Source organism: Papaver somniferum, chromosome 4 (genome assembly GCF_003573695.1).
Source record: "Papaver somniferum cultivar HN1 chromosome 4, ASM357369v1, whole genome shotgun sequence".
Taxonomy (NCBI): Eukaryota; Viridiplantae; Streptophyta; class Magnoliopsida; order Ranunculales; family Papaveraceae; genus Papaver; species Papaver somniferum.
The window spans coordinates 161,015,187-161,039,977 of NC_039361.1; the positions used below are offsets into that span (position 1 = coordinate 161,015,187).

Sequence of the window (24,791 nt, forward strand, 5' to 3'; positions counted from 1 at the left end):
GACTATTATATTCTTCCACTGCCAAATCGATTTCCCATAAACAACAACTAGAAGTTCGGTTTCAAGAGAAACCCAATCCAATTTCATCGTTAACATCGATCATCACCTCAACCACAAAATTAGTTTCTCCACCCTCCACTGTCTGCAACATTGCCGTCGACAACATCTCCACCACAGTCACCACCGCCATCATCTTCAAAACTATCTCCACCATCATTACCATATCTTTCTTCACCACTACAAATTCCAACAATACCATCAACAACAACACCACCACCATCACTGATTGTGACCTTTGTTCTTCAAATCTGTTGTGAAATTAGGATAAGAAATCGCTCCAAGGCACGAATGAATCGCTGTCTTTTGAGAATGTTTTCCTCCTCTACAGATCACTAAGGGTTTGCTTGAAAACTTTCTTTCATGATACAATGAAGAATGTCTGTAGCGTATAGTGATTATAAGGACAGGCCAGAAGAAACTTTTTTACTTACCTACGATGCTTAATCCTAAAAAGAAGACAGAAAACTCAATGTTTGATGTATTTTGTTGCTGGCAGTGCATACCTATTTATAGGCAGTAAAACGTCAGTTGGTGACGTCCCTTCATACCCAACAGACACATATCAGGTCTGTTCATATATGTCAGTTCATATATGCCTCTTCATATTTGTCCGTTGGATTTTGATTCCACAGAACCAAGAGGCACCTTCCTGACAAGACACAAAGCCTGTTGGCTTGATCCTTTCCTTGTAGCAACAATAATAACACACAATAAATGTATCCAAATATATATTTTGTGAAAATCCTCCAACATTCCCCACCGTTTTCAATAATTTATGAACTACAAAACAATAAAAACTTAAAAATTAAAAACATGCTGCGTCACCGAGGTAACTGCCTACGTACCCTTTCGGGATCAAGCCACCATAGTTCATGCAATCGATTAAAACAGTATGATCGGTATAAACACTAAGCATCATTATAGGAATTAGCACATAGATGAAAGTAGCTTCTGGCTTTGAACTTTCACTTAGTGTGAGTCACTCAAAGTTCAATCAAGGTGTTGTGGTGAACTAGTATGGAACCAAGAACCTTGCATGATTAAATCGGAGGCATTACACATGTTAATTCCCAATAGAAGAGTATAATTCTTTGTTCATACGCATTAATAGCCCTGCGTGATATCCCGATTTCATGAGTACTTTAGAGACATTTTGATCTCATCGAAAGCGGCCACACTTTCTTAGTCATATATGTGAATTAATTAAGTGATTCTGCGAGCCACTTCTTCACACAAATTCATTGAGGATTAATAATTTAATCCAACCTCAAACATGCAGATGTATACACTAAGGATTTTGAAATAGGATCTACAAAATACTTTAGTGTATCTCTAATGTCACACACCAACTTGTTAGTACCCTTTGAACTTAGTTTATATTTTCAAAACTTTAAGCAAGGTTCTTGTTGTAGTATGAAATTTACATAGACCTTAATCTCATTCCATTAGATGTTTTCGCAATCATCTCTCTAGCCAGCCCTTTTGTCAAAGGATCGGCCAAGTTGTTCTTTGACTCTACATAGTCGACTGTAATTACTCCTCGCTTGAGTAATCCTCTTAGAAACTGATGTATCAGACTAAGATGGCATTGCTTACCGTTGTAAGTCTTTTCTGCAACTTTATACAAGGGTGCTTGACTGTCACAGTGAACCATAATGGCTGGTGTAGGCTTCGTCCAGATTGGAATATCTATTAATAGATCTCTCAACCATTCAGCCTATTTACATGCATCTGCAAGTGCAATAAAATCTGCTAACATTGTTGAGTTAGAGATACATGTTTTTTTCTTGGAACTCCATGATACTGTAGCACCACCCATCGTGAATATCCAACCCGAATTGGATTTTGAGTTAGACTCAATAATTATTCCAACTTGCATCACTGAAACCTTCAAGTACAGTGGGTTCATCTTGGAATTGTAAACTATGGTTAGTAGTCTACTTCAAATATCTGCAAACTCTTGATACGGCATTCCAATGTTCTCTTCCTGGATTTTTTGTGAATCGACATAACACTCCCACAGTGTATGCAGTATCAGGTCTTGTGCAATGCATAGCATACATAAGGATGTTTTCAATATAGTGGGACTGTGTCAATGTAATTAATCCTCCGTTTCTCACTATTTTAATCCCTAAGATCATATTAGCTTCCCCCAAATCCTTCATATCAAAATTGGATTCCAGAAACTTCTTTATTTCTATGACACATTCTATATTTGGTCCAAATATTAACATATCATCTACATACAAGCAAATGAGAATACACATTCTGTTCTTGTATGTAGAGTAGATACATTTATCTGCTTCATTCACTTTGAACCCATTAGATAGCATCACTTTGTTAAACTTTTCATACCATTGCATAGGTGCTTGTTTTAGTCCATAAAGAGATTCGACAAGTTTACAAACTTTCTTCTCTTGTCCAGGAAAAATAAAACCCTCAGGTTGTTCCATATACACTTCCTCTTCCAAATCACTAATCAGAAATACAGTTTTCACGTCCATTTGATGGAAAACTAAATTGTGAAAATCAAGTTATAATAACACACGTATTGAAGATATCCTTGCTACATGAGCATATGTATCAAAATAGTCTGTACCGTGACGTTGGGTATATCCTTTAGCAACCAACCTTGCTTTGTATTTTCTAATAGAACCATCAGCATTATATTTTTTTTTGAAAATCCATTTGCTACCTATTGGTTTACAACCTGGAGGTAAATCTACCAATATCCATGTCCCATTGGACATTATAGAGTTATTTTCATCGTTAATTGCTTCTTTCCAAAAGATATCATCACGAGAAGTTATTGCGTCTCTATAAGTTAAAGGATCAGAGTCGTCACTAACATTCACCTTAGTTTGGTGTGTAATATTATGAATATTACCTTCTAACAAACATGTCGTCACGAAGTCAGGACCAAAAGATTTCGCAATCCTTCGTCTCTTACCTCTTCGTGGATCTATAGTGACTTTCGGTTCAGCTATACCACTTGGACCAGTAGTGACGCTTGGTTCTACTACCTCCTCACGAAATTTTTTAGAACTACTAAAGACAATATATTTAGAAGATGATTTGTTCATATGCTCAAAGAATTCAGCGTCAATGGATTCAATAATATCATATGAATCTAATTTCAAGAACCTATAGGCGGTATTATTCTTTGCATAACCAATAAATACACCCTTATGGGTCTTATTTCCTAACTTAGCCATTTCTGGGTTTGGTTTTCTAACATAAGTAAGACATCCCCACACCTTAAAACGTTTAAGATTGGGTGCTCGATTGAACCATAATTCATATTGAAAAGGTGATGGTACCCAAATATACCTCAAGCTAAAACTTTTCCTACCTATAAGTCCTTTCTCCGAAAGTGATTGTCTATGGACTGAGTCGAGACAATACAACTAATCGGTTCACACTTCGTGTGATCGTCTTTGGATATGATATCGAGACAATACAACAACGAAATATGTTACTTGATAAAAAGGTTCGGACTTAACCAAACACAATAGGATTCACTTATCAAGTAAATAGGAATTAACGTTTGTGTGATTTACTTTAATTAGAATAAAACAATTATAAAGTGGAAATATAAAGTAAATGACACAACAAGATTTTGTTAACGAGGAAACCGCGAATGCAGAAAAACCCCGGGACCTTGTCCAGAATTGAATACTCTCAGGATTAAGCCGCTACAAAAAATTACACCTAGATTCATATAGTTGAGACCAAGCAACTAAAACTATATTTCACCTAGTTCCGTCTGTATTCCCACGCCTCCAGCTTATAAATAAGTCACGTACTTGGAACAATTAATTTGGTTCGTATTCCAAACAGTAAAGGAACAACAAATCTGTTTGGTATCAACTCTCTTCAACCAAGTGATATGAGTCGTACAAAGGCTCTTCTGTTTATCTTAACATAAACTCCTTCGTCAGGTCCTTAGATCTATCTTATGTTCAATTACCGAAGTAATCGTTTAAGATTAAGACAACAACACTATTAATCCAAAGAATTGTGTTGATGCCGATCCACTCAATTAATCAATCCAATCTATCACAAGGATAAACCGATTATTAATTGGACCCTCTTTTACCGAAACAAGTATTGTGCACACCAAAGATTATGAACCCACAAATCAGAAATCTTCAATATCTTCTTCGTCTTCAAATCTTCTTAGATCTTCAATAAAAACCTGCACACAATCACTTGAATCTCTTTTGATCAATCACATACAGAACGGAGTCTGTTAACAATGGATTATCACAAGATCGTCTTTAGAACTAACAACAGTCTAAAGATCCCTGTCGAACCTCTGAACTAGTTTCATTGAATCTTATATCAGAAGAGAAGATTCTCAAGCATAAACAAACTAGGTGCAAACAAATTTCAACTACCGTTAGTCAATCAAATCAATAAAAACAAAAAGATAAACCGCAATTATCTAGTTTCCCACCAACGGTACACGCTAGAGCTTATCAATCCCAAAGAATACTTTAAACTGAGCGGCCGTAAGAGATTTCGCCTAATTAGGTTACTCTCCTCTCCGAATAGGCGGATATACCAGTAACAACATAACAAAGAGGAAGCTTGTTGTTACGAAGGATTAGTTTGCTAGAAAGGCAATCTTCAAGTATTTATAGACAATGAAGTTTGGACACCAAGGAATTTCCAAAACCAAAAATATTCACAAGATATTCATTAAATCACAAATTCGGTTTTCATAATTCCTGGAAATGGGAATTTCCAAAACCGAAAATATTGTCAAGATATTCACTAAAGCACAAATTCGGTTTTCATAATTCCTGGAAATGCTCTGTCCAAAAATAATGATTGAAATCTCTCGGAAAATCTCTAACTAGTAAATGCACATTACTAATTCTTATTTCCATACAAAATGAAATTAATAACCTTAATTAAAAGATTCTTAACTTATTTATGTTTCGATCCTGGGATTCTCTTCCCTTAGCTATTAAGGAATAACTTTGAACAATTAAAGAAATAAACATTCATAGCACGTGTTCAAAGTATGTCGACATCCTTACTTTGTAAGTTCTCTTTCACACTTACAACCTTGAAACCGATTCCGCACTTCCAAACAAGTTTAGAATTGGTTCATCTGACTTTCAAGAACTATGAGATTGATCAAATAACATTCAATCACAAACATGGGTTTAACGGTTCTACCAAAACAAGTTTCGGTTCTACCTCCCATGTGAGTATTGTGCATAGTCACACTAGCTTTCCAAAATTTGGTTGACTAGGTATTAGTATCGGTTCCCCATATATATGGTATCTAACTTATATGTTTTGCACATGTCCATAGGATCGGTTCCTCTTTGCCTAAAAACGTGTTGCACATGTTCATAGGATCGGTTCCCCTTTCTACTATAAACCTTGATGCACCTCATACAAGGATCGGTTCCCCTTTGTGATGTACTGCACCTCTTACTAGGATCGGTTCCCCTTTCCCATATTTGGTCAGACATAAAATCACAAACCCGATATACCATCTTAGGTGATTACTTAAGATCGGTTTCACTAATAAAAGTCATACCAATACATAAGTTAGGCCTTTGTGAATATTTCTACCAAGAACACAACAAGTCGTGAACGGTTATACTCAATCACACATATTGTTTGTTCATAAGATATGCAATGAATAACAAAACCAATAACGCCTGGCGATTTCCTTTTCGATTCACAAACAAGTTTATGAACTTACTTCCTTAAAACACATGTAAAACATTGTTCCCTATGATGAAATCCTCACCTTATACCCATACATAATCACAATAGAATTCAAATGATTATGGCGATGTCTTATCTACAAAGTTTAATAGTTAAGCAATAAACTTCGTATTGTATTCCTTAATACTATGTCTATCTAGAGTTCAAATATACTTCACAGTTTTGTTTTCAATATGCACGACTTGAAAGATACGTTAGGGTGAAACAATTCAAGTCAAATATCACTAACCTCAAGTGGAAGGATGATTGTTGTCGTTGTAGCTCCTTGCTTCTTCACATCTTCAAGTCTTCGCAATACTTGTAATGTCTCATTATCCTAATACTTTCAAGCTAACCTATACGAAGTTGACTCTAGTACATTATCAAGTGACTCTTAACATGAGTTTTGATTTACTAAAATATGACAACCAAACTTGACATACCAATGCTTGGTGGGTTCAACCGAGCAATGCTCTAACAATCTCCTTCGTAATCAATTTTAGTGACAAAACTCTTACATCATATGGATAAACAAAGTACAAGAATTCATTACACATACGCTTGATTCCCGATTCAACAACACAATAACCTGCTTACATTCAATCCTTGAAAATGTCGATGTTGACATTATAATAACAAAGATAATACTCCCTCTAAGGAAGATAGGTAGATATTTAATTTTCACATCTTTGTTATACCAATTCATATGACATGTTACTCCCCCTTAGTTGGTGCTTTCAATCTTTCGTTTATATAAAACGCTGAAGCACCAATATTCTTTTCGTTAGTGATACCAATCAATATAAAATCAATGCCAGTATGACTTTTTTACCTCATATATTTCTCCCCCTTTTTGTCATAAAATGACAAAGAAACGAAAAAATAAAGGACAACACGAAAAGAATCTTACAAATCTCAAAATAGACTTGCAACCTGTAGAGTTAGGCATGTGGGTTCCACACATCATGTTTTGATAACCAATATCAAAACCAAAACTACAAGTAGTTTTGTTTTGATATGTTACCAAGGAAACAATTGTCCAAAATAATTTTTTCAATTTAGTTTAGCAAAACAAAAATCAACTAAGCACCTTAGTCCCTTTACTAAACCGATTGTTCAAAAACAACCGCTTAATTCGATAAGACCAAAATAAAGATAACTCTATTTTTCTCACCAGGTTTTAATTATCCATAAACTTAGACCTTTCAATTTTAAACAAGACAAGTATTAGGTTAGTTAACTAGCATTTCTTGTTAAAGCATTCAATTAGACTTGAGTAACTGAAACCTCACTTCGATAAGTCTAACTAAGATCAGAATTAACTTAGTTTCTCTTATCCGGAATCGAGTTGGACTAAACAACTCATCCCGTAATCCTTTTATTTTGTTAAGCCATAAATAATTCATACAAACCAACATAAATCAACTTGCATAATTATTCACCTTAACCGAAAACAATTGAATCAACATAAGCATTAAAACACCGCAATTGCCCAGAAATTTTATAAGCCTAAACAATTGATACCACACAATAAAGCAAGATAATGTAGTTTTTCTTAATCGGAGCCAATTGAATCACACACATCCACACACACATCATGGAATAAACATCAATTGAACCGAAATTTTGTTAAGCAAAAACAATAAATATATATGATATAAGCTTAGGCTTTTCTTAAACAGAAAAACAATTAACTAACAATATTGTTACCTCAAGTTTCGCATCCACTTCTCCAATATGATTGCATCTTCGTCCAGGGAGAATTGATATCGATATATCATCATGTTGTCATCCTTATGCAAAAACAAAAGAATAGCAACAACCAACCTTTACCAGAGAAAGGTTGAAAATTGGTTTTTAACAATTGCAAGAAAAATTTGAAAGCCGTCGAAACACATATGCTTTTATGCTAAACCAAAACCGATTCAACATATTGTGACTTTTTCACATATTGTTACTACCAGAATCCCTCATGATTCTTTGATAAATCCTACCAACATGGGCTAGAACTTAATCCTACTAAATCAAAAAATCACCCAAACCACAAGGGTTCACAATATATGAGATCAAATATTAAGGTAGTAAAACCGAAATCAAACATCCCATAAACATACATAGCAATAAGATAAAAGCATTCAAGCACAGGCTATGTAAACTGAAAACTATCACAAGAAAAATTACAAATCAAATTATTTTATTCATAATAGTTTTATTCAGAATAGACTAATACAATCAATGAAAGAAATCAAAAATTGGTGTCTATTCTTCTAGATTAAGTATTACAACAAATAACTTAATCTCTAATGGTGCTCTTGTTGTTCACTGAGGTCTCTTAAGTGTTCAAACTCTTAAAGCATGTCTCAAGAGACTTGTCCGTAGCCACTTCTTGTTTTTCAAGTTCTTCAATTGGAACATTGAGTTCAACAATAGTTCTTCTTGTTCCTTCATACTTTTCTTTTACCCAATCTTGATGTCGATGAGTCATAGCAAGATTGGTTTCCAATTCATCAAAACCTTGGATATATTGAGACATACTATCAGAACGAATCCATTGGGTTTTGGTTGGATCTTGTTTGTTGCAAGCTATCAGAGATGACTCATCTTGTGATCCAACTTAACTATCAAAATTATAATCAGACATGATATTTGAAATGCCCTTCTTTTTCCTCTCTGTATTAATTCCTTGACAATCCTTAACCTTTTGAGCTTCCTCCTTATTAGCCTTTGAGACACTGCGAGTTATTGGAGGCATGCTCGGTTATGAATAAATAAATATAAAGAATTGATCAAGGTTTCTGAATACAGACAAGAGAAAGTTTCTCCTTTTAAAAGAGACAACTTTTTGGACCAAAAGACCTATGGAGAATCCGAAAATATAAAAGAATATATTTCGTTTCCTTAGTCCGAATTTCTCAAGTTGGAAGGTTTATTACAATTCAAAAATTCTAAATAAAACTTTTTTTTGGAAGATCACGTTAAATATGAACATTTTTTCAGACAACCATGGACTACCTATATAGTGTCACAGAATTTTTCTGATAAACAACTGCACAAAACAAATGTGCTCATGTTTTATTGTGCCCTTCCTATCCAAGATTATGAGCAAGAAAAGGATGAAAATGCACAATTTTGATACAACTAAGTTTCATCGGAGTAAGCTTTTTCCAGCTTACAGTGAATATCAGAAACATAGTCCATGTTTCTCTTCGGGATTTCTGCCCAAAATATTTTCTCCCAAGACGATGACCTTTTCTCACTAGAGAGATATGATCATTTGGAGAAAACGTACTAATGTGAGAATTCTCAGAGATAGATAAATCTCTCTTAATTATTTCAATGAGATTTTCATAATATTTTCTCATTCTAAGGACTTCCTTATTTTCCACATTAGTGTGATTGTCTGAAACAACTATCGAAAATTCCTGATTGTTTCTTTTGGGAGAGATTCTCCCTTTCCCTTCCTTCTGAAGTCGTTCCTTATCAAAACCAGAATTGTTTCGATAAGGGTGCGGAGGAATCTTTTTCCAGAAGCGATTATCAACTCTTTCCTCTAAATCTTTTGAGTTGATCTTTTCGGGATGTGGTATAATCTGTCTTACTACTGAGGAATGATCCTTCGGTTTTTTAAGACAAGAAACTTCAATTTTACCACCGTATGTTGAAGAAGTATAAGTTTCCTTTCAAGTGACTGAAAATTGTATTCCTTAAGATCACCATCACGGAATCGGTTCAAAGTTTCCTTTGGACAAGATTTCGTTTGATCATCAGTAGATCTAGAAGCTGGTTTCTCATCCTCTTCTAACTTGATGTAGTTAGGCAAACTACAATCATCTTGATCTGTTTCATATGTGATTAAATCAGTTTTATCTCAGTCTGTAGAAGTCGATCAAGGACTTCTAGTTTCCTCATCAGAAAAAATCACAACAACATCATTAGTTAGAATCATAGGAAGTGTCTTTTATCTGTAGGAGATTTACCAAGAGCCTCTAGTTTAACAGTGAGATCCATTTTCTCTTTGGCTAGACAATTCAATTGAATGTATTTTTCTCTGATCTCCTCTTTAAGAAGATTTAACTCTGTCTTTAAAATGAGTACTTTGGAAGACAGAGATTGTATAGGCTTTAGGAGTTTTACCAACTCTTTATCAGCATCTTCTCTGTCATCAGAGATAGAACTCTTGCATAACGTTAACTGAATCAGACGTTAGATTCAATTCTAATAGGTTGTATCGCACCAAACACAGATTGTAAGATCTTTTCGTGTTTGCCTGCTCTGATACCAATTGAAAAGGAGAGGGTACCTAAATATACCTCAAGCTAAAACTTTTCATACCTATAATTCATTTCTCCGAAAGTGATTGTCTATAGACTGAGTCGAGACAATACAACTAATCAGTTCACACTTCGTGTGATCGTCTATGAATATGAGATCGAGACAATACAACAACGAAGTATGTTACTTGATAAAAAGGTTCGGACTTAACCAACACAATAGGATTCACTTATCAAGTAAATAGGAATTAACATTTGTGTGATTTACTTTAATTATAATAAAACAATTATAATGTGGAAATATAAAGTAAATGACACATCAAGATTTTGTTAATGAGGAAACCGCAAATGCAGAAAAACCCCGGAACCTTGTCCAAAATTGAATACTCTCAGGATTAAGCCGCTACACAAAATTACACCTAACTTCGTCTAGTTGAGACCAAGCAACTAAATTGTCATGTACCTGCCATATGAGAAGGTGTCCCCTAGCATGTTACTTGTTATCCGATATATCTTAGTAGTAATAATGTCGGTAGTTAATTAGAGTTAATCAGTTAATGTTTAATTGAGTTGTAATTGATGGTTTAGATGAGGCCATCTGGGGTGTTAATAACCGTTAGATATTCGTGGAGATACCTAGCTATATAAGGAAGGTCTGTAATGAGAAACTCTTAAGAAATGAATAATCAAAAAGATCGTTTTAACGATTTAGACTGTGTTCCTTGTGAACCAGAAGGCTTGATCCGTGAGGATTGAGAGATTATCAGCGTTTATGATTCAGTTCTTGTTATTGTATATCTAGGTACATAACAATTGATATAAGATTCACTTTACTGGGTTAAATTTCTCAATGGCGGAACTTCAACAAACCTCGCAGAGTATACACCGCAGTTTGGATCTGATTTGTAAGTTCCTCAACATTCCCAACCCTCACCCCAACAACACTGATGCTTCAATTGAGTTTTTAGATTCGGCAGCAAAAATTGGATAATCTACTACACCGATTAGAGATTTCAAGGTTGTGGAATCTGAAGAGGCAATACCAATTTCTATGGGTGTCGATGAAGAAGCAGATGATTTGCTTGAGTTGGAATCGATTCCTCCATTTTTATTTGTCGATAATGAAGAATTTGACTCTTTAGAGGATTTGATTCCTCCATTTTTATTCGATGAAGCAAATGAAGATTCAACCACTGCTGTAATCTACTCAATTGCAACCAGATCTGCGAGTTTTCAATTCAATAAAATCGTCAAAGCTGAAGGGAAATATTTTGAAAGTAAGAATCAGATGAAATTGGGTGAGTGTTTAAAAATTATTCTTAATTCTTCTCATAGCATATTAGATCGTGGAAAAGAGTTTAAACTTATGACAGGGACTTCTCGTTTTGCTATGTGTGATTCTTTGTTTTGGTTTATTTTGGATAAATTCTTTGAGAAAAATGTTCAGGAATTTATTTTTGAACATGGGTACAGGTCATTTACATGGTTTAGAGATAAAATTTCTCGTATGTTAGCTAATGGTAGAGTTTCTAGTACTGCTTGGCAACTACTTGTTAAAATACTTCTACCAGATACTTTATGTTCTGAGCACAAAATTCATACGGATATAGTTCAACTTATTAATTCTCACTTGTTATTTGATCGAGGTAAGTATGTTGTTATTTCATCAAATTCTTATGGTAAATTCATTCTTCATTTAATTTTTCACTTAGGGTATGAATCAGTTTTGAAGAATATCAATTCAATTCTTCTCTCATGTGCTAATTCAGTTGAAATTCATGGCGAGAAGAAGATTTTTATTCAAATAGCTTATAACAGTGGAATTGTGTTAGGCATGTTGGTCAGTGTAATTGGTATGGACACTTCTAAGGTTACAAGAATTTATTATTCCTAGGATACTTATACGGTTGGTTCTGTTCAACTGCTTAGGGAAGTTTTTTCTTCAGCACTGAGAAGTTGTATCAACTCTGGTTTCTATGTACAAATGATGAAAATGGTTTTGCTCAACTGTATGGACTAGTACATCTAGCACTAGAAGATCATGAATCTCTTTCACAGGCGATAGAAATTCGTGTCTCAATTGCTGCAGATAACTCTCAAATTGCATTAATGTTGCTGGTCTCTTCCTATATGCTCAAAGTTGTAAGTTCAGCAGATGAACTTGTTCGATCCAATTTTTATACTTCTACATTGCTGCATCCGCTTTCAAGAAGTTTTTTTAGCTTCTCCAGACTTTCTCAAATTATTAAGTACAAGGATACGACGAGTTACCAAGTCGTAGTTCTTATCAAGTCTGCTCATCGGATATATGATAGAGGAAAGATGTTCATTAGTCATGGTTGTTTCTCTTTCTCTGCTACTAGTGAATATTGTGTGGTTGCAATTACTTCTGGAGTCACGGTGTTCCTTATATCGACATGGATGGCTGAATACGGGTATGGACAGATAATGACATTACAGTTGCTGCTTACAGGGATTCACATTCCATTAGTGTTTGTGGTATCCTTACAGTGGGAACTAAATTTGTTTCTTATGGCCTTCTGGAGTGAAAGGATTGTCAGAAGATTGTGTCCCCATTCTCAGATGTTTGTTCGAGTTTACTTTTCTCTTACCAGGCTTGTGAGCTCATATTGTACCTCAGCTGGCAATGTCTTTTTACAAATGCTTAAAGCTGAAGGTGTCCAGGTATTTCTGATATTTATCGTAAGCATTGAACCTTGCTACTTACACTATGATCAACATGACTTATATGTCCGTATTCAACTATGGAGTTTGAATGGTGGTAATTGTTTTTCAATCTACTTTGTTTACACTTGTTACTTACTTATTTGATCGTGGGAAAGGGTTTGGTGGATATATTATGGATCCTAACAGTGGGACATTTATCTATGAGTTTGTTTTGGATCATGGGTACCAACTGGATTTGTTATTTCCAGCCGTCATTCTGTTTTTATTTGTGTGGTTGTCTGTGGAAGCTGAGAATAGTATTGGTAGTCGTAAGCTGTATGAGAGACATATTCTTGTGCTTCAGATTCTTTATAAACAACGTGAAATCCTCTTGGCGGTCCTTCCAGCTTCTATCTCCAATATGAGCAGTCATTTTTATCTCCACACTACGGGGGCCAACTTTCAATTCGCGTCACTGAGGGTATTTCCTTTGAGATGGAAGTTTGCAGCAGATAATGATGCTCAGCCCAATGATATATTGAAGCGCTTACAGTCAGGGATTGTATTGGTAGTCAATTTCTGGGAGCTAGAATAATGAAGGGGCACCTAGCATTTCTCCTTATATCCAAGGGTAGGTTTGAGTTTGCAAGGGTGTGGCATGACAAGGAAGGAAGAATTTTTCTTCTGTTTTGGTTCACAAGGGAGTCACACTTCTTATACAGCAGAACTTCCATACAAGAACTGTTATCTACCAAGGGAGGTACAACATATCGGGCATCACTACAACCTGGACTGTAAGAAGTTCTCCACACCAATTGAGATGATAAGTACCTTAGCCTCCATCTTGTTCCTCGCTGACATATTTACAAGTGAAGCTGCTACTAAAGTCTGCTCAGCTTCACATGTACCTGCCATATGAGAAGGTGTCCTGCGACTAAGTTCTTCATCCTTGAGGACAAGGATGTTTTCAAGGAGTGGGGAATGTCATGTACCTGCCATATGAGAAGGTGTCCCCTAGCATGTTACTTGTTATCCGATATATCTTAGTAGTAATAATGTCGGTAGTTAATTAGAGTTAATCAGTTAATGTTTAATTGAGTTGTAATTGATGGTTTAGATGAGGCCATCCGGGGTGTTAATAACCGTTAGATATTCGTGGAGATACCTAGCTATATAAGGCAGGTCTGTGATGAGAAACTATTAAGAAATGAATAATCAAAAAGATTGTTTTGACGATTTAGGTTGTGTTTCTTGTGAACCAGAAGGCTTGATCTGTGAGATTGAGAGATTATCAGCGTTTATGATTTAGTTCTTGTTATTGTACATCTAGGTACATAACATAAACTTATAGTTCACCTAGTTCCTACTGTATTCCCACGCCTCCAACTTATAAATAAGTCATGTACTAAGAATCGATTCCCTTGGTTCGTATTCCAAACAGTAAAGGAACAACAAATATGTTTGGTATCAACTCTCTTCAACCAAGTGATATGAGTCAAACAAAGGCTTTTCTGTTTATCTTAACATAAACTCTTTCGCCAGGTCCTTAGATCTATCTTATGTTCAATTACCGAAGTAATTGTTTAAGATTAAGACAACAACACTATTAATCCAAAGAATTGTGTTGATGCTGATCTACTCAATTAATCAATCCAATCTATCACAAGGATAAACCAATTATTAATTGGATCCTCTTTTACCGAAACAAGTATTGTGCACACCAAATATTATGAATCCACAAATCAGAAATCTTCAATATCTTCTTCGTCTTCAAATCTTTTTAGATCTTCAATAAAAACCTGCACACAATCACTTGAATCTCTTGTGATCAATCATGCACGGAACAGAGTCTGTTAACAATGGATTATCACAAGATCGTCTTTAGAACTAACAACAGTCTAAAGATCCCGGTCGAAACTCTGAACTAGTTTGAGTGAATCTTATATCAGAAGAGAAGATTCTCAAGCATAAACAAACTAGGTGCAATCAAAGTTCAGCCACCGTTAGTCAATCAAATCAATGAAAACAAAAGATAAACCGCAATTATCTAGTTTCCCACCAACGGTACACGCTAGAGCTTCTCAATCCCAAAGAAGACTTTAAACTGAGTGTGTAATACCCTGTATTGTTATGTACCTTTTCGGGTCGGGTTTTAACCGAGTTAGACTAAAATGTTGTTAAAGATGTTTAGTAAATCCATATGAATCAAATCATGTATATAAATTTTTAGTTATGTTTATTATAAGAATAACTTTAAGTCTCTTTCCGACCCGTAAAGCTTCAAGTTCGGATCTTCATATGGGTTTGATCCTTGTCCGGGACTCGGGGTGTTACAAGTTGGTATCAGAGCTCTAGGCTTTAGATCTTGAATGGGACCGAAAATAAAATAACTCTTTCTTTTGCTATGCAAGCTTGTTTAGTTTGATTGGTCGATTGTTCGTTCCATGTTTTAAGTTGTATTCTTACTTTTGTGAAAATGATGTGAAAAACTAGTGGTGTGCTGGATTGAATTGTTTTGTTGTTATTATTTTATTTATATTATGTGTAATTTTGAGATATATGTATAATCTAAATTTCGGGACGAAATTTTGTTTAAGGGTGGTAGAATGTAATACCATGTATTCTTATGTACCTTTTCGGGTCGGGTTTTAACCGAGTTAGATTAAATTGTTGTTTGCATTGCCTTAGCCTGTGTGGGTTGCTTGAACTAGAAAAGCGAGGTGGAAATAGAATAACCTAAATAACTTTAATAAATAATAAAATTATGAGAAAATAAAAATATAAATAAATAAAGAAAAAAATATAATAATAGATTTGATGTAGTTATTATTATTAGGAGTGTTATTAATATGAACATTAGTGTATGGTTTATAAAGGAATTAAAGAGAAAAAGAAAATAAAAAGTTTTAACCAAAATGTTAGAGCGAAAGAGAAGGAGATGAAGCTAGGTCTTTAGAGAAGAATTCTATGGAGAACTTAGAGGATATTATAGATAATAAAATTTAAAATGTTTGATCCCTTTTCTCTTCGTCTTACTTTGTTATACTTTGATTTCAATTTTGTTTATTCTTATATCATTAGGGTTCTGAAGTTTGTCTATTTAATTTTATGCATATTATTAACGATCAGACTTCTATTATTGGTATATAAAATGATTGGGTATCACTAGTTAAAATTTGAGAGTATTCCACTGTATATTCACCGTTGCAAGTTTGTTTGAATTTGGGTGATAGTTTCTGAATTTCAGGACAATTTCGTGTTGATGTGGTTTTGATGTTCTTAGGCAGTCTTAATGATGTTAAAATGATTTTAGGTCTTAACAAAAGTTGTAGATAAACATCTTATCTTTAATTTTGCTTTGGACTTGCTTGATTTGAGAATAAAATGAATTTACTGTGAATATTTTTCTAATATGATATTATCTGCCCAGTTTTTAGAATGATCATATAAACAGAATATCTTTTGTTTGAACCGTTGGTTTTGAGTGAATTTTGGATATGTAATATATGAATGTGTTAAGAATGTTCCTGTAAAATATGAAGATGATCAGACACAGTTGGCACCTGAAACATGTAATGTAAAATGTATGTAGTTAGTGTGTTTGATAAAATGCCTGAGATAAATGCATAATGTTTGTAGTATGCTATTAAGCCATGGTTGCTTGTATTGTTTGTAAAAATGATTTCAAAAATTGAAATGAGTTCATGTTTTACCGTTAGATGAAATATGATTTCATGCTAACGGCGGGTAATGATCCCCGGGAGTTAAATGGGAACTTTTGTTTCCCGATCATCGATGGCGGCTTTCCGTGCCGGTAAACGATAGGTGGATGTACGAACCAAGGTTTTCGTACCGTGAATGAAACGGGTAATGGTCCCCGAAAGATATGAGTATAATCCCCATATGAACTTTTGTTCCTGACCATCGATGGAGGCTGTCTGTGCCGATAAACGATAGGTGGGTGTACGAACCAAGATTTTCGTACCGTGAACTCATGGTTTATCTGTGACTATAATAATACGTGAATAGATGTGTTGAACCATTGATGAATTACTTGTTGACAAATATTTTGGTATTGTAAACTCATGGTTTGATGGTAATAATATTAAATTGTGAATCGTGTATTGAAATCTTTATTGAATGATTTGTGGAAACCTTATTGGTTTTATGAACTCAAGTGTTGAAATATTAATTGAAGTATTTGTATAAAATATTAATATTGTTATGAACTCACACGTGAAATCTAATTGTATGAACTGTTGAAAATATTATTGGTGTTATGAACTCAAGTGTTGAAATCTAATTTGATAAATTATCGGCAATTGATATTGGTATTGTGAACTCATGATTGAACAAATGAAATTGGATGATTCGAAGAAAATAATACATGTGTGGTAATCTTGTTGGTAGAAAATATATATCATCGATTAATCGAAATTATGTCGTATGCTCATGTTTATGTTATTTAACTCATTGAGTTTATTATGCTATTTTGAGATTGGTAATGCATTCTACTGAGCTGTCATCTCACCCCAATTGACATTCCTTGCAAATTTATTAGAGTTGCGCGCAGCGGAAGCTAGAAATGAGTAGCTTAGTAATTGAATTGTTTACTTGTATTTGCTTGAAATGTAAATCCGAACTAAAATGTTATTAAAGATGTTTAGTAAATTCATATGAACCAAATCATGTATATAAATTTTTAGTTATGTTTATTATAAAATAAACTTTAAGCTTCTTTCCGACCCGTAACGCTTCGAGTTCGGATCTTCATATGGGTTTGACCCTGGTCCGGAACTTGGGGTGTTACAGATCCGCCATAAGAGATTTCGTCTAATTAGGTTACTCTCCTCTTTGAATAGGCGGCTACACCAGTAACAACACAACAAAGAGGAATCTTATTGTTATGAAGTATTAGTTTGCTAGAAATGCAAACTTCAAGTATTTATAGACAAGGAAGTTTGGACACCAAGGAATTTCCAAAACCGAAAATACTCTCAAGATATTCATTAAAGCACAAATTCGGTTTTCATAATTCCTGGAAATGCTCTGTCCAAAAATAATGATCGAAATCTCTCGTAAAATCTCTAATTAGTAAATGCACATTACTAATTCTTATTTCCCTACAAAATGAAATTAGTAACCATTATTAAAAGATTCTTAACTTATTTATGTTTTGATCCTGAGATTCTCTTTCCATAGCTATTAAGGAATAACTTTGAACAATTAAAGAAATAAACATTCATAGCACGTGTTCAAAGTATGTCGACATCCTTACTTTGTAAGTTCTCTTTCATACTTACAACCTTGAAACCGATTTTCCACACTTCCAAACAAGTTTAGAATTGGTTCATCTGACTTCAAGAACTATGTGATTGATCAAATAACATTCAATCACAATCATGGGTTTAACGGTTCTACCAAAACAAGTTTCGGTTCTACCTTCCATGTGAGTAGTGTGTATAGTCACAGTAGCTTTCCAAAATTTGGTTGACTAGGTACTAGGATCGGTTCCCCACATATATATGGTATCTAACTTATATGTGTTTCACATGTCCATAGGATCGGTTCCCCTTTGTCTAAAAACGTGTTGCACATGTTCATAGGATCGATTCCCCTTTCTGCTATAAACCTTGCTTCACCTCATACAAGGATCGGTTCCCTTTTGTGATGTACTGCACCTCTTACTAGGATTGGTTCCACTTTCCCATATTTGGTCAGACATAAATCACAAACCCGATCATACCATCTCAGGTGATTACTTAAGATCTGTTTCACTAATAAAAGTCATACCAATACATAAGTCAGGCCTTTATGAACAGTTCTACCAAGAATACAACAAGTCGTGAACGGTTATACTCAATCACACATATTGGTTGTTTATAAGATATGCAATGAATAACAAAACCAATAACGCTTGGCGATTTCCTTTTCGATTCACAAACAAGTTTATGAACTTACTTCCTTAGAACACATGTAAAACATTATTCCCTAGGATGAAATCCTCACTTTATACCCATACATAATCACAATATCATTCAAATGATTATGGCGATGTCTTATCTACAAAGTTTAATGGTTATGCAATAAACCTCGTATTGTATTCCTTAATACTATGTCTATCAAGAGTTCAAATGTGCTTCGCAGTTTTGTTTTCAATGTGCACGACTTGAAAGATACATTAGAGAATGAAACAGTTCAAGTCAAATATCACTAACGTCAAGTGGAATGATGATTGTTGTTGTTGTTGTAGATCCTTGCTTCTTCACATCTTCAAGTCTTCACAATACTTGTAACGTCTCATTATCCTAATACTTTCAAGCTAACTTATAAGAAGTTGACTCTAGTACATAATCAAGCGACTCTTAACATGAGTTTTGATTCACTAAAATACGACAATCAAACTTGACATACCAACTGTTTGTGGGTGAAAACAGTTTCTGCTGATTTTGGTAAATTCGTGTGTGGGTGAGAAACGAGTCTAAACCCTAAACAATGTACTGCACTGGAGTACTTTTGATTCGAGAGATCAATCTGTACAAATCTGGCCTAAACCAAGAAATGGTCGTTCCAGGCTTGCTTCGGTCACAAAGTGAAGGAGAAGGGTTGGTTTTAGGGAGGGAAGAGAAGAAATTATTGAGACCAGAATAGTTGATTTTGAAGGTGTGGTTGTTTTATGACTTATATCAGAAAGTAGAGCTAACTGGCATAATGGAAAGCTACCAGGTGATTTCTGAATACTGTGTCGTTCTCCGACCAAAAACTTGTCGTTTGGTGAAAATAGGTGAAGCCTATTTATACAAGTCATATTGAAACGTTCCCTGGTCTCGTAATAAGTGCAAATTATTGAGTGGTGGAAGAAAATGGTAATGTGTAACCGTCAGACGTTATGCTTCCATGATGAAGGTAATGAATTCGTGTAACCGTCAGACATTATGCTTCCATGATGAAGGAAATAAATTTGTTTACACTGTTACTTTTCACCACCACTAATTGTCCCGCTTCATGACACTTTCTTGTAATGGGCGCATTGCACGCCACATGCTGTAAACCGCTAGACCAATACCTTGATGAGCATCCCCCAATTTGTGCCATGTTTGATGTCTCGAGTGTTTTCATAGAAAAAATGTAGCGCTTCGCTACGTGTGGCAAGTCAAAGTCAATGGACTTTCCGCAGGAAAATAGCATGTAATGCTATTAAGCTCGTTTTGGCTGGTCGCCTAAAAGTTGCCACAGGTTTGTCAGTTCGGTGGGCGAACTTTGATGGTTGAGATCGCATCTCATGAAGGAGGGTAGTCGTTGATTATGGTTACCTTGTGTTGGCGCCTGATAATGGTGCGGTGGCGTTTTGGCATACGCCAGTGGCAATGTGGCATGGATGGCATAGCTCGTGCATGCCAGTGGCACGGTGGTGCAAGTGGCGCCTGGCGTATCCATGGCTACTAGATTTAGGCAGCTGGTCGCCTGACACTTGCCACAAGTTTTTCAGTTCGGTGACGAACTTGGATGGCTGAGATTGTATCTCATGAGGAAGGATGGCCATTGATTATGGCCGTATCTTGTTGTATAGAGAAGTGGCGCCATTGGCATAGTGGCGCATGGTGGAGCCATGGCATAGTGACATGCCAGTGGTGTGGCCGTGGCATAGCGGCATGCCAGTAGCGTGGCCGTGGCATAGCGGCATGCTAGTAGTCGTGGCATAGCGGCATGATAGTGGCGTTGTAGCATGGCCAAAGCCAAGGTTTGGCGCTATGTCCAAGGTTAGGGTTTGGCAACATGGCCAATATTAGGGTTCGGCGGCATGGCCAATGCTAGGGTTCGGCGGCATGCCAATTCTAGGGTTCGGCGGCATGGCCAATGTTAGGGTTTGGCGTCGTGATGTTGGACCCACATTTGGCGTAGCAACATTGTACTTGTTGTCACATCAATCCCAACGCTCTGGGAACATTATTTGGCTTTGGTTGGCGTAGCAACTTTGCCCAAATTAGGGTTTGGCATGTCGAAACCCTAATTGGTGCGCGTGGCATGCGGCTGTGGCATGTAGATACTTTTGTGCAAATGGAGCCATAGCTATGCCAAAGGGGTAATGGCAAGGCCATAGTGTGGAAACGACCACATGAGTAGGGATTGCCGTGGGTGGCTATGATATGGCGCCAACCCTAGGGCTTCTTGGGTCCCACACGGCTCGTGGTATGTTGCGGGGTTGAAGTGGCATAATTTGTGCCACGACTGGAAATTAGGGCTTTGGTTAATGCATAGGCGTGCTTTTGACAAGAAAACCCTAATCTTAAGCTTTTAATGGCGTTGTCCACGAACAGGAGGTAGGTTAGCACATAGGGCGCTATTTATGGCAGGTTGCCACGAAGTGGCATGTTACCGAGGCAGAGTGGCACGTTGGCATGTTACCGCGGCAGAGTGGCATGTTGGCATGCCGATCAATATGTTGTTGTGGTAGGGCGCGTTTGGCTTGCCAGTTAGTATGGTGGCGCGACAGGTTGCGTTTGGCCTTTAATGTATGGTGAAAAGTTTGGAGCGGCCTGATTGGCCAAGAAAAAGGGGGCCGGCGAAACATAAGGCGCGGCTATACTTCTGATGAGAGTGTGGCGGCTTTAGAGCGACCTGATTGGTCGATTAAAAGAGGGCCGACCAAGCATGGGCATGGCTACACTTCTGGCGAGAGTGTGGCGGCTTTAGAGAGACCTAATTGGTCTATGGGAAGTGGGGACGGAAAGTATGGTCCCCGCCAAAATTTATGTGCGCGTGACGAGTTTAAAGCGACCTAATTGATCGAGGGAAATAGGGACGGTTTAGGATGGGGCGTGGCCGAGGGAAAGTGTAAACCAGCTGGCCTAAGGCATGGCCGCGTCTCCCTTTACTGCTGCGGCTCCCCGTTTTTCTGATTCTGGGTAGGGTTTTGCACCTACTAATCCATGGAGGATTAATTTCCTAGTTTTCCCAGGCTTACTTTCGTCAAGCAAGGTCTGGTATACTGCGCGAGGCGCGAAACCCTAACTTCTGCAAGTTAGTAAGGGAAATTTACTGAATTCTACGTGTTGACACAGAGTTCTTTTAAGTTCATTTCCAGAGAGCAGCATGCTTTTCTGATTGAATACCTTATGCGAAAACCTTATCCTTGATATTTGGAAATTCATGCTACTATGCTGCGAGTGAACAAAAATCGTCATGCCATATCAACATTAAGGGTTCAGCCGGGGAACATAGCATAGAAGGCATTCAAAGGAACTTATATTAAGTGAATATAGGCAAGACGCCGAAATTTACAGAACATCTGGGATGGTTGCTACATTCGCCAGTCTGGATAAATTTCATGTAGATATATTGAACGTCTCAATAAATATGCCAGCGAAGAGGTTAGCACCCACAGCTTTGTTTCCTTACAGAGTGACGTCACATCAGATGCAAGGTTTTACGATTTTAACACAAAGCTAAAAACCACCATCAACATTAAGTCCCCTGCTTAGCACGTAACAGTGGAATTGTTGCGGGGTAAGCATGAGATGGTGACAGACAAGAGTAAAATCGAAAGGGCAGGACGTGAAGAGATTGTCGAGGAAATTCAACTAACCTTTAGCGAAAGGCATGAGAAATCAGTGATCCTTGCATTTGCGGCTTTGCATAAATTCGGCTTGGCCATAGGGGATTGGCGTCAGTGCTGCAACTTTGGCTACTGATTGGCAGAGGTGGCACTGCAACTTGGTCCGTGGAGCGGTGCTACCCGCCTATGAAAGGTGGATAGGCGCTGCTTTGGTTGGCTGACTGATGGAGCGGGTTTGGCCGCATTCTGTTGGCGCTGTCTTGGCACAGACTGTTGCCCGCGTTCTGTTGGCGCTGGCTTGGCGCGGACTATTGGACGGTTGTGGAGCAGAAAAGTGGCGCTGGCTGTGGAGTTGACTGTTGGCGCTAGCTGGGTTAATGGCGTTGCTGGCTAGCTGTGGAGCATGAAGATGGAGGTGATTTGAATGGCTAAGATGGTGCCGATTTGGCTGGCGGAAACTGGCTTCAGTCCGTAGAATGGTGGAAACTAGCTTCAGTCCGTGGAATGGTGGAAACTGGCTTCAGTCCATAGAATGGTGGAAACTGGCTTCAGTCCGTAGAATGGTGGAAACTGGATTTATTCTCTTGAATGGTGGAAATTGGCTTTATTCCGTGGAATGCTGGAAATGGCGTTGCAACTTTGGCCACAGAACACTTGATGATGTCGCTGCAACTTTGGCCACAAATTATTGATGCTGGTGCTCGGGCGTTGGCACTGGCTTGACCACGAAATGCTGGAGCCACGGAGCGTAGATATTAGCACATTCCTTGTTTGGCTATGGAGCATGAGTGTGGTGCGTCTAGTCATCTATTCTCGTTCATGGAGCAAGGGGGGAATCCTTCTTCTATTCAAACCCTAGAAACTCTGTTCGTATGAAAAAGGGTATCGACCCTCTTCTGTTTTCTGTTGCTCGTTCGGCTCTGTGCTTTCGTCTGCAACGTCTGGCTCCTCTTTGTCATCTGTTAGCGGTGGTAGGACGAGCATTAACGGCAACAAAGCAATCTTCAATAGTTATAATCAGCAGCAAGACGAGCCAGGATAACTTAAGGTAGTTGCTCTCGCATGTATCCACCCAACAGTACCATCGATATTCTTCATAACGTGTACTAAGGTTCTAGCTCCAGAAGAATGAGTATCTAACCTCTCCAATGGATTTTAAAATTTACCAAAATTCATTACACTCTTGGGATGGATGGATGAAATATATGATCGGAAATGATCATATCAGGGATAATCTTGGAGATTGTGGTTGCGTTGTTGGTCAAAATCTTCTGAAACCATTGGGTGCGAAATAGATGAGTTGAGAGGCGCTCCATCGCCGATGTGCTGCTACCAGGACTTCATTCCAAGCAACATCCTTGAAACCATCTTCTGAATCTTGGATTATTGTATGGAATGGGATGCGGTGAGCAGTCCCCAGTTATACTTCTGTTAGATCCGATGGTGCAGCTGGATATGTGAATGTATCTCCGTGGCGTTCTTTTGGGGTTTTTGATGCACATGTACGGCTTCATGTTGAGAAATTCTTGCGGCCCGTAAAACTTCGACAGTGACGATGTTGAAATCGGAAATAATCTGGTTGAGGTCAGTGAAGGCATCCCATTCTAGTATTCCCCATGTGTAATTATCCTGAGCCTATTTTCTCGTGGAAGATGTGCTTCTGCTGCATTCACTGGTAAGGTGGTGAATGCGTTTAAGCTTCTAAACATGAAGGAGGCTTCAGTCCCCAAGTGTAGCCTACTTTAATTGTGTCGCCTTGAGTCAACGCCTATGGGATTTGATGATCTTATCATACTCCCCTGGATGTGATGCTGGGATGCTTGGAATATCACATGGACGAAACATTATGGATAACGAAGAGGTAGAAGTGAGAGAGTTATGTCGTTAATTGTGGATCCCTCTGTATCTTCAAGAAAAATGTTTCATTCGCGTCCTTGGTGTTATCTCATGAATGCTTGATTATTGTCGGGGATGGACCGTGATGAGCAGTCCCCAGTCGCACTTCTCTTTGGTTACTGAAGTTTCTTTCTCTGAGTAGGCTTAGGATCCGCCGCGGCCTCGCAAAGTGTTGCATGCGCCTTCTAGACAGAGAGGTGATGATATTATTACACTACACCTTTGAAGGTTGGATGACCTTGTCGTGGCCATGAATTTTTGGTTGACTGTGTCTTCTGAGTTTTGACAGTGAAGGGATCCCGTGTAGAGCCTCAGTCCCCAGTGTGGTTTACATGTTTCCATCTTGTATGGTCGGTGAGTTGACCATGATAAATATATCATCTTGCATCCGTACTTGCGACTCTATTACTTCTTCCACATGAAACTAATATATGGAGAAGTATGGATTACCTTTGTAGTGGTTGTTTCTATGGTAAAGATCTGTTTGGTATCGAAAAACGAGCAGCAACAGTTCTTGGCAGCAGATGTGATCAGAAAATACTACATCGTCGTGGGAACCAAAAAAGATTGGATGGAATTGCATGGGCGTCCATGGAAGCAAAGGGATT

The 24,791-nt window shown here is 37.3% G+C and overlaps 1 protein-coding gene across 1 annotated transcript; it reads left to right on the plus strand.

Moving 5' to 3' along the window:
* Positions 1-10,524: 10,524 nt before the first annotated feature.
* Positions 10,525-13,967, plus strand: LOC113271768. The gene is made up of 2 exons (XM_026521672.1): positions 10,525-11,362; positions 11,777-13,967. Exons 1-2 carry the CDS (start codon positions 11,116-11,118, stop codon positions 11,956-11,958), a joined length of 429 nt encoding a protein of 142 aa, XP_026377457.1. The 5' UTR covers positions 10,525-11,115; the 3' UTR covers positions 11,959-13,967.
* The last annotated feature ends 10,824 nt before the right edge of the window (positions 13,968-24,791 follow it).